Source organism: Salmo trutta, chromosome 30 (assembly GCF_901001165.1).
Source record: "Salmo trutta chromosome 30, fSalTru1.1, whole genome shotgun sequence".
Classification (NCBI taxonomy): domain Eukaryota; kingdom Metazoa; phylum Chordata; class Actinopteri; order Salmoniformes; family Salmonidae; genus Salmo; species Salmo trutta.
This window is the reverse complement of record NC_042986.1, coordinates 5814572-5826262: the sequence shown is the minus strand read 5'-3', so window position 1 is coordinate 5826262 and position 11691 is coordinate 5814572. Positions and strand designations below refer to the sequence as shown.

The 11691-nt window shown below is 43.2% G+C and overlaps 1 protein-coding gene across 4 annotated transcripts in view; it reads left to right on the top strand.

The window, feature by feature from the left end:
* The first annotated feature begins 2393 nt into the window (after nucleotides 1-2393).
* Nucleotides 2394-11691, top strand: part of LOC115168998 (tensin-2) — a 54273-nt gene continuing 44975 nt past the window's right edge. The window contains exon 1 of one of the 4 annotated variants that reach the window (XM_029724591.1): nucleotides 2394-3547. In XM_029724591.1, the coding sequence (XP_029580451.1) occupies nucleotides 3422-3547 (126 nt within the window). In that variant the 5' untranslated portion in view covers nucleotides 2394-3421. Of the gene's footprint in view, nucleotides 3548-7393; nucleotides 7634-8073; nucleotides 8099-11691 lie in introns of those variants that run through there. The other 3 variants (XM_029724590.1, XM_029724592.1, XM_029724593.1) reach the window with 3 other exon arrangements.

The window sequence follows — 11691 nt, the reverse complement described above, 5'->3', positions numbered from 1 at the left end:
TCTATCTGTTACGTGCATGACTGTAGAACCTGGCTTAGGGTTCTTTAAGCCATGGGAATGTCAAGTCACCCGTAACTCATTATGGGGAGCTTTTAAAGAGTGTGAGAGCTTGATCAAAATGGATATAAGGATTTTTTTTATATAGTTATACCCCAAGGGTAATGGTACGCCACTGCTAAATTATGCAGTTTTGATTGTCGAATCTAACCTCCACTTCCCGTCTTAAAACAATATTCACCCCAGATTTTGGTTTCTAGGTGTATTTTTGTCACATTTTAGGTTCTCTTGTTCACTTCAAACAGATGAAAATTCGATATTTGAGTATTTATCTTGTAATATCCTGTCTATACAAACCACCTCTTTCTTTACATCCCTGACCTGCGTGACCCTCAGGTTGTGACCTCTAACCTTGTGTGACAGGACTCATTAAGCACAGCATTTTTTGGGGTTCTCTGCTTCGGAACGCTGATAGTAAACAGACATTTCTGTGTACATTTTTTGGGGGGGGAGCAGGGAACAGGACCCAGTGTGTCTGAGGAGTATACTGTAGCCTGAAGGCGGTCCAGCTGCATGTGCTCCAAGTCACTGTTAAACTCTTGACATTTTCCCAGCATCTTTTCCTGCTTGTCTCCCATATGGTCTATTCCTAGATGCCAAAGCAGGCGCCTCCGCCCCCAGGGGAAGTCTAGATGTCCTATCCTGGGAGGGAGAGACAAAGCCCCTGGCTGTGTTCAGTCAAGGTTAAGGGGGGTCAGTAATGGGAAATGTGTGGAACACTGCCTCAGATCTGAATTCAAGGTTGGAATTAAAGGAATTTTACAAGGTAATACCCTCATCGCCGCTTTAAGGAGTCACAGTTGAACTTTCTTCCCAAAAGCAACTTTTATTGGTCACTTTTGAATGTGAATCTATTAAATGTCCTACCTAACTGCCTATTATTTGTAAAAAAAATAAAAATAACTACTCTTAATAGTATCCTCAATATCATGAAGATGGTTCCTATTTGGCACATTTCCATCACATCGCTTGTTCTGTACCTGTTTCCTCCTCTGTTTTCCATAACTACAACCTTTCGCCACTACTACGTTTCATATCTGGCCTTGGTTGGTATGTTGGTAAGTCCCACATATTGTACTTGAATATACAGCACTTCATTTTGGTTACTTTCCCTTTTTGTCTTGTGGTCTGTGATATGGCCCATGTTTTGTTCTTTCCTGTTTATGGATTATGCCCACACTCTTGGCACAAATCTGTCCTTGGTCAAACGGCAAAAAAAATGTAGGTTTACCATATGCAGACAACTATGTTCTATTTGAGTTCATGCTAATGTGTGTTTGGGCGTAGAAAGACACCAAAAAGTGGTCGGCTTAAAGGAGGGTGCCCCTTAACACTGATAATCATTTGAAAAATACTAGCTGAGAATGTGGCTCATTCATTTACATCGCTGAAACAATGCACAAAAACAACCGGTGGAAAATATAGTGTTTATTAATATATCATGAATGTACATTGTAGTATAATAAATCTTTATCACAGAAATCTGTGATGTTGATTTGCAACATTTGAAATTTGAAAAGGAGCATAGAAGTAGACATAAGGAAACAAATTGACATTCATTTATTGTACAAATTTTGCAATGGCTTTCTCAATCTCCAGACTCAAACTCCATTGAAAATCTTTGGTTTGAATTGAAGAGGGCAGTCCATAGGCGCAGATATCAAGGAAAGTATAAAAAGAATAGGAGTGTCAATCATTTTGACACCTATCTTTTTTAGATTGTTTATTATTACTTGTAAATAAATACAAATATTGAGCAATTATATTAGTATAAAATAATAGAATTGCCCCCTTTTTTTTGCATACAATATACTATAGCTCAGTATTTGTATTATGTATCTCATATAGTCTTTTTTGCTCATTTTTATGAAGTGTGACAATTTTGGCCGTGACTATCTTTCTCGCTCTCCTCGCACTTTCTCTCTCAGGGTTTCTCTCATCCCATATTTGGACTCTATGATCGCTCTGTCTGTCCTTACTCTCCTCTGTCATATTTTTCAATGTATAGAAACCCACGGTGAGTGTTTTTTCAGTATGGTTATATGTGTCACTGTATCTGGTATGCTTTGATAACCAGTACTGTCTGGGACCCCAGCTACAGATCCTCAGCTTCATCCAAACCCTCTCCCTGTGATCAGTCTGCTCCACACAGGATATAAGGGCTGTAAGTTGATTAAAAGGAGTTAATTGTACTGTGGTTAAAGCAGGAGGGGTTCAGTTAACACACAAACGAGGATCTGGAAACAGACATAACTGGAGGGGTGGGAAGAGAGGGTTAGGGAAAGAGAGTTGGGGGTGAATACCTGCAAGGGCGTCTGGAGGGAGCAACACATTTACAACAACAAGACATAGCCTGGCCTACTGCTGTTTTCAGTCTACTGAGGTAGGAGGGGAAAGAGAGAGAGGAAAAGGGGGGTGGAGTAAGGGAGTGAGAGACGGGGTTTGGAGGCACATCAAGAATTTGCCATTTAAGGGGTACGGTCTCCAAGTCCTGCGAGTTCACATGCAGCAGCCAAAACAGTCTGAACAGGATAAACAAAGAACACCGAAAAGACAGAGGAAAAACAAAGCAAAAATAATACTAATGTTATTCTCACTCTAGTATAAAGGGCCTCTTTTGGGAGCAGTAGCAAAGTGTGAGAATGGGTAAAAGTAAGTTAACTTTGTCTACTCTAAGGTGTAGCCAAAATGATAGAAGTTTAGAGTAGATGGATGGCCATAGCAGCACTTCTGACCACTTCAACTCTGCTGGAAGTATTTGGAATTGATGTTGCAAGTTCCACGTTTGTAAGTAGCATAGGGAGAGGGGACTGCCTCCACGCTAAGAGGTCTGTGTCTTTTAGAGCATCCAAACTGCAACTATTGTGGTTTTGTTGGTTTGTGAACCCATTTCTAGACAATACATGCAATGTCTGGCAAAATGACTGTGTATGTGTGAGCAGGAAACAGAGACGGTTTCAGAGCGAGAGAGGGAGGGAGAAACAGAGAGGTATTGTATATCCGTATGAGAGAAGAGTTAGTTAGAGGGAAAGAGAGAGGGTAACAATTTGTGCCTGGGAGAGAGGGAACGAAGGAGAGAGACCATATATGTACTGTATGTCTATATGTGAGTATTTGAAATGGGGGGATGCATGTGTCTGTGTGAGACAGAAGGAGAGGAGGGAGAGAACGTATATCCTCTGGCCCTTGGCGAGTGTGCGTGAGGCTGAATGGGAGCCAGGAAAAGGGGAAGGGCCTCGCGTCCGCCGACAAAAACAGCTGCCTGAGAGTACGCAGGAAAACAGTGTCTGGTAGAGTATAGTGAGCGGGGGACAGGGAAAGAGAGGACAGGAGAGAAAGAGAGCGCCAGGGCCCACATCTCTATATGGGTTGCGCCCTGAGTGCGGAGCCTTGCTGTGGGGAGGAAGCGGAGCCTGTGCCCTTGGTGAGAGGGTCACTGAAGCGCCGAGGTCCAGAGAGGTCCAACAGCGTCAAGATGAAGCTGACCAAGGTGAGTGTCTGGGTGGGCTTGTCTCGGGTTACGCGTGGGGCCACAGCTGGTCCAATACAAAAGAGCTGTATTTTAGGAAACCTTGCACATCATGCATGATATACTCATACATTTGAGTGCATGTGTTTGGTCTGCGTATATTAGCGTGCTTGTTTCTTTGAGTTGTGTCTGGTGTTTGTGCCCATGTTTGGGTACAGGGTTTGAATTACACAGGGCTATGGAGGGATGGCTACCCCCCATAAAAAAATCATGGCCCCCTCATCAGAATGGAAATTGTCAAAGAAAGAGACGTCGGGCATCCCCAAGAGTCTGTGTATAATTGGAACCCTGTTTGGGTACATGAGTGTTATTGTAAGTCTCCATGGTTACAGCACATGCTGTGGAGCGTGGGAATGCTTAGCCCCCTGGACGACGTCAGTCTACTGCATCCAACTGACCCGTCAGTATGGGTGTGGGAACCGGAGTCTACAGTCAGAATGGATCATCCTCTTTTCATGCTCTCAACCAATTCATTTAAATGATTATTTACTTATCACAGAGCTGATGTACAGTATTGGTGGCCTCTGAGGAACTTGACTTCATTTTGACTGGTTTGGCTGCAGCCGTTGAGCGTCAAAGAATGATCCATGAACCGATAAGTATGGAAGAGATATCATTGACTTCTTAACAAATACACTTCACAACAGTGTCCTTCTGGCCGATGCCTGTTTTCCTGTTGCTGGAATAGCAATGCTTTTTATTGGGTGCCAAAGGCAAGGTGGTGGTTATACTGGTAATTGTTTTTAAGCCTCACAGGGTTATGTGCTATGAGTCATGATGCGTCACAGCTTTGTTATACTGCTGGCTGCAGTGCATCCTATGAGTGGGCTGGCTGTGTTATCATAGAGAAGCTCCATTAATGGCTTATAGTATTCAATTACTTGGCGAGCAAAAGAAAAACACAATTTGCTGTAGCTAAAGGCACAACAGGGATCAAAGCCAGAGGTGTAATTTCTGCTTGGCGATTGAATCTATCGTGATATGATACTCACTCTTTCAAAGCCTATCTTGATCACCAGAGAACATTGTGATCTTGGTTTATGATCCCCTCACCCTAAGCCAGAGCTGGGCAGCTCTCCATCTCTTGAATGTGAAGATAGAGTACAACAACACTGTAGTGACTCGATTGGAATAGATGACTAGATATCCCTCTTGTTCCACCTGTTACAGATGTAACATACAGCGGTTTCTGCAGGCTCAGATTACTCATCCCTTCAAAGGTCAAAAGACAATTGTTTGAATTCCTTAAAGAACCAACGACACTTTAAACTGGCACTGCCTTACAGCGACCATATTCCACAGGCATTTTCTACACACCCAACACAGAAAAGAGCATTGGCGGATCAAGGGTAAAAATAGCCTCTACGATCCATAATGCTCACTCAGACACAAATACACATAAACACACTGTTCCACTGGCACACATAACCACAAACTCACTCACATGGAAACTCACTCACTTCCTGTTATCTGTGGTCAAACTTTAGTCAAACCCCAGGGAAGCTTTGACTAGACTTGACTCCTCTGGTTTAGAACAAAACTGTTACCAGTACTTGAGGAATGTTTGTGTGTATGGGGCAGAGTATGAGATGAAAGTAGAGAAATGGGAAAAGGAAATGTAAAGCCTTTCCTTTCTCCAAAACCTGCCACCCCAATAAATCCCAGGCCCACCCATTTAAATAACAGAACCCCCGAAGATAATATTGTATGCAAAAGAGTGTTTTGAAAGAGTAGGACATGTTTTGGGAATGAGCTGGAATTTGGCAGGGAGAGTAGGGAGAGCACATAAAGTAAGTGGGATATGATTCAGCATTGTATTACTCTCATGGAAAATGAATGTAAATATTCCCAAGATAAATACAACCCCAAAGAGACCCTAGCTTTGTTTACTCTCGTGCGTATGTATTCATAGTCTCTCTCCCTCTCTCTCTCGCTTTCCGTCTGTACAGCTGTACCTTATCAACATTTGGCTTAGCGCTGTCTTACACAATCATTCCTCAAGCAATACAGCTCCCCCTTCACTCCCCTTTCCCCCACCCCATTTCCTCTTGGCCAATGTTCCCACTCTCGAAACCTTTTCCATTTACCTCCATGTTGCTCCATGCATTTCCCCTATTCCCAAAAGTGTTATATCCTTTGTATTTAGTGAACCTAAGCCAAAAGCAGTATTTTATTTTAGAGGTATCATTCTATGTTCAGTACTGATGAGGATCAGTCAGGCTCACTCGGACTCAGTTTCTCAGTATCTCTGCACAGTTAAAGTTGCAATGATGGGAGGCATTTCTGCCTGATTTGCTCTCGACACAGGCTTATCCGACCCCCTATTTGAGGTTCAAAAGCTGTTGCTCCCCCTCTCTATTGTAGTTGTCTCTGTTCATATATCTTTCTTTGTAAATAACTACACATGTCCATCCGCAGGTTAGCGTTTTTCATCATGAATCTTCCTCGGGAAGCAGCTCTGCAGAGTGGTCACTTACTGGCACAGCTTGAAAGTCATAAAATCTGATTTGAAACCTAGCCCTAACCTTAACCACGGTGCTAACCTATCTAGCCTATCCCTAACATATTTTTGTTTTCATGAATGTTTACAATTTTGCAGCTGGTCTATCTAAGGGGATATCTCTCAGTTCTGCCTCCAGGACAAGACTCATGACAATAAACATCAACCTGCTGTCCATCCATGTCTATGTGTATTTGAGGACGTGACAATAACATTTGTTCTAGGGCCAATTCAACAGCTGTAATCAAATCCCCATCCCTCATCTATCCCCCAACCCCCCAACCCTACCCTCCTCTCCAAGTCCCAGACTCCAAGCAACTTGTCAGCTCGAGGAAGTACCCCTGTATTTTGTTAAACTCTCCTGTGGCCTTCCTGCCCCTCCCTCCCCCTCTCCTCCACTCCTCTCCAATAGAGAAAAGCTACAGACAAATAAACGTCCCTGGTCCCTCCGTTTTCACATGAGCCGGAAATTCCATGGCGCTTAGGCCTTTTTTACGGCTGGACTGAATTACCCTATGTGTTGTTCTGGGATTCCTGTGAGTTACACTCAAATGATGTAGTGGTTAGATAAACGTAGGTCCCGAACACAGATATACTCAGTCATCATAGTCATGTTTCTAAGAATGTGTTTACTCTCCTATTTCTGAATAGTCCTAAATCCTGTCAAGGTCACAGATTATTGGTATTTATCACTATTCTCTTGAGCATTATGGCATTTAATAGTTTTTATCTTGGCTTCTAGTTGGCTGGGTAGAAATATCGACATAATGCTCCCATCTATCCCATCCTCTCAGATCGACAGATGTGGCTGGGGAATAGGGACTAGGAGTTGATTTGGAACTCACAAGACCACCTCTGGATTGTGTGAAAATGTGCTACGCCACAGAACTGACGCACTTGCACCCTACTTGTTGCACCTCTCTCTTCCCCCCACGTGGTGTAGCTCTTGTGCTATTGGTAACATGACACGAGTTTGGCTCACCTTTATTATGTCAATGTCTAATCTTGCAACCTGTGTGCATGCATTAAAAAGTGTGTGTGTGAGTGCCTGTTTGCGAGAGAGAGGAGAGAGAGTCAGAGAGGGCTACATAACCACATGAGGGGCCTTTTGGGGGGATTGTGTCTGGAGAGTATTTACAAGTTTGGATCTATAATTGTCTTACCACAATTATACCAAAACAACCATAACAGTTTCGAAAATTCATGATGGTTAACATGCAATGTTAGGACCCTTTTGACTTGCCCCCAGAAAATACATATCTAATTCCCAATCCTGACCAATCCTGGGGAAATTTCTTCACTCTCCCCTCCCAGATCTGACCAATCACAGAGTGGAATTCCAGTCATTCAATTCCACAATAGCCTTTCATTTAATGGCTCCACCCACAGCGACAGAGCAGAGGGAGGCTAAAGGAAACAAGGTAACCTTTAGTTGCAAACTATGTTTTGAGGACTTTTTAGGGATGTAAGAGAACTTTTGAAACTAAAAAGTCTAACTCGGACCTATGCCTCGAGGCGTAGATTTAAAGGAAAACGAAATGAATAAGGTAAGAAAATAATGGAAAAGTAATTATTATTGAAATGTGTTTTTATTGTAGGACTAGTATTACATAGTACTACTTATGATCAATCAAATAATACAAATTCGTGAGGGAATCAAAGTGTTACATTGGTGTGTGGGGGACTGTGCAAGCATCTTCTTTGACAGTTTATCCCATTAATTTGCGCACGCTGCGCTTGCCATCTCCCTCAAAATGTTGTCATGTTGATATCAATAGCTATAGTCTCTTGTCAAATGTTCCAGTGCTGTTAGTTTTTTTTTTATAAACAATTATCTTTTTCTGTAAATGTTTTTGTGCTGTTAGATTAGTGGATTAGTCACCTTTTCAAACTCGCTTGTTCTTTGACAGTACACCCCGCTAGCCAAAAGTTACACCGCAGCACATCGGACAGGGTTATTTGTCCGACTGAATGAGATGTTCGAGACTCTTCCACAGAGTAATCATCCTCTGGTAAACTATACTCAATTGAAATTCTAGACTACTAATATTGTGGTTTTACTATGAGATTAATATCCTCGCCTTAGTGGAGTCTATTTGCCCAATTACAGTATAATCCGATGTCATAGCAGGCTAATTGTGCAGTATTCTTGCAGGTCTGATACAGAAAGCCTAAACGGAAAGTGGTTCAAGGATCATATGACTCCATGCGCACCCCTCCCCTCCCGTCTCTCCATCCCAATGTGTTCTGTGTTTATTACTGCGTCATAGCAACTTCCCAATCCTTTACCATTATTATGATTTTGTGAAAGTGTATTTTGATCTCCTTAGAAGTAGGTGTGTGTGTGTCTGTCAGTCTGTCTGTCTGTCAGTCTGTCTGTCTGTCTGTCTGTCTGTCTGCGGGTGTGTGAACTTAATGACAAATGTCAATTTTAATAACCAGGTGGTGTGTGTGTGTGTGTGTGTGTGTGCTTTCTTGCAAGTGTTGTGTACAGTGTGTGTGTGTGCGAGGGGGAGACGTGGATGTGTGCTTTATGTATCATCCAATCAATCTCCTCCAATATCATATTCCCATGTCAAAAGTTTCTTCCCTGCGGTCTGAACATAATAACATGAGGGAAACCACAGTGAATAGGTAACACGATAACATTGTCCAATCTTTCCTTTGGCAGTGATAACCATGTTACTGCTAATAGACTGGCGCTGCTGTGTACTGCAGTGGCCTGAGCATGTAATTTATCAGTTGATAGATAGGGCCCACTCCAGCAGCACAGTGTTGTGGTTCAGACTCTGAGGGAGAAAGGAGCAGAGACAAAGTAGAACCAGCCCAAGTCTCATCGTAGGATTACCTATCTAGGATCTGTTTTGCATTTTAGATCAAAATGAATAAGAATACAATGGACAGGGGGGACCTGATCCTATATCAGCAGTCCTACTCTGAGAGATATGAAAACGGCCCCTGAACAACAGGATCAGGATTGGGAATGTGAGAGGAGAGGAGAGGACCCTAGCCAGCGACAGCAGCAGTGTGGCTGACCACCAGAGGTTAAAACAGTGAGGAGGGCTACACAGGAAGTGTGTCATGGCGCAGCGCTGACCTCACCACTGGAACAAGCTGTCTCTGTTCCCTCCACTGCCTGTCCCACCCTTTTGAGACACACTGGCCTTCTGTGGAGGAAGGGACGGAGGCTGCACAGAGAACACACACACACACACAAACACGTGCACACACGCGCGTGCACATCCACACACACATAAACACGTGCACACATATTCAAACACAGACACACACACATCCGCGTCTTTAGACTTTCTATTAAGGGAAGGGGAATACAGAGAGAACACACACACAATTATGCACACACTTGATCTCCATCTGTGACACACTGGCTTTAATCGAGGGAGGGGTACTGTACTGCAGACCCACACAAACAACCCCTGTAACAATATGAGTCACAAAGACTCATAGTGGAGAGAAGATGGCATATTACAAACGATATTATGCTACCGTAATAATTTTACCAGATGGAACATAAAGTATGATGCTCTTGCACTGAACAGTGAACACTAAGCTGCTCTGCAGCTCTTCTCCTTCAACCCTTCTCCCTCAGCTGCTGGTGCCCCTCATCCAGCGAGTGCGCCACAACATCAGAGGAGTTGACATTCAGGTCCAAATACAGCTTCAGTTGTTTAGATATTGGAGTCTAAAGGGAAACCCAAGAGAAGACCTACCCTTATGGAGTATCTCTATAGTCCAGCTGCCTTGGGCCCCTGGCCTCGCTTTAGCCTGGGGTCAGTGGGTCCAGTCCGGTAGAGAGAGTGCCACACAATAACCATCATTGTGTAAACTAAATATCAACCTATTTTTGGAGGGGAAGAGGGAGTCAGAGCATCCAGGGGGTCTGTAGGGATGGATGTGTGTAGCATCTGTGTGTATGGGTTGGCTCCTCCCTTCAATCACGCTTCTGTTCTGGGGGCTTCTGGTAGACAGGGAGAAGGAAAGGGAGGGATTTATTTTCAAAAAGCGGTTCTTTGACTAAGGAACTTCTGGTTTTCTGGGCTGGACGACATAAAAATAGGAGAACAGAACCCTTTTGTGTGCTGAACTGCTGTTGATGCCTGGGGGGTGAGGGGGGAGCTGTCCCAGAGCAGACGGGGGACACAGGGACTTGGCGATAAAGGTTGTCCCATTACACTGACTGACTACACAAACAGTCAGGTTTGTGAGGTAGCAGCTCACTGGTGTGTACTTGAAGGGTGTTTTTAGGAGAGGAGGGGTTGTAGCAGAGAACTGTCTGCAATTTTTTTTTACCCCAGAGTCTGAAGTTCTATTTGGGCGGCTAACGAGGTAAGATGTTATGCATGCCCATTTTAGACATACTTTGCCATGAAGGTGAATGGGATATAGCCTGTTGGTGAACATTGCGAACTTGTAATAATAAATAATGTTTGTATAAATAAAGTACGGTATGAGGAGAATGTTAGCATGTTTTTGAACAAATATGTAAACCAATGACTGGAGAGCGAAAAATCATGAAAACCACAGACAAACTTTGTAAAGACGGAGGGAAAACCCAGATATTTGGTTTGAATCAACTCAACCAGTCTAAGTTTTCAAGTTGCTGTGTACACTTTGAAAAAGGGGGTTTCTGCTATCCCCATAGGAGAACCCTTTTGGTTATAGATACAACCCTTTTTAGTTACAGGTAAACCCCTTTTGGGTAGAACCCTCTGTGGAAAAGGTTCTACATGGAACCCACAAGGGTTCTACCTGGAACCAAAAAGCATTCTTCAAAGGGTTATCCTATGGGGACAGCGAATAGGTTCTACATAGCACCTTTTTAACTAAAAGGGTAGCAGTTTCACTAGATACCCTTATCTATCTTTTCCCCCCCATCTCTCTTTCCCTCCATCCTGTCCTCACAGCTCTCATTTGGCAGCTGATTATCCAAAGAGAGCCAATCATTCCTATTACCGTAATTTCCGGACTATTGAGCGCACCTGAATATAAGCCGCACCCACTGAATTTAAAAAAAAATCTTATTTTGAACATAAATAAGCCGCACATGTCTATAAGCCGCAGGTGCCTACCGGTACATTGAAACAAATGAACTTTACACAGGCTTTAACGAAACACGGCTTGTAACAAAAATAAATAGGCTTTAACGAAACACGGCTTGTAACAAAAATAAAAAATTTGCAGTAAGCTTTAGTTGTCTTTTTGCACTGAGTCAATTCCTAACGCTGCTGTTTCCAACGTCTTATCATCGACTCATTAAGACCAAGCTCCCGTGCAGCAGCTCTATTTCCTTTTCCAACAGCCAGATCAATCGCCTTCAACTTGAAAGCTGCATCATATGCATTTCTCCGTGTCTTTGCCATGATGAGGGTGACAAAATGACTACCGTAATCAGAATGATGGGAAGTTTGAGAGCGCTCGATTTAATCTAAACAGTAAACAAAAAAGTTGTTTGACCTTAACCCGTTCGGCAATTTCATTGGTCGAATGAAAGCTTCATGCCGCCAAAAAACAGCACGTCACAGAATGTGTTTTTTTGGAGAGAAAAAATTTGAAAGCGGGAAAATCCATATATTAGCCGCGTCAT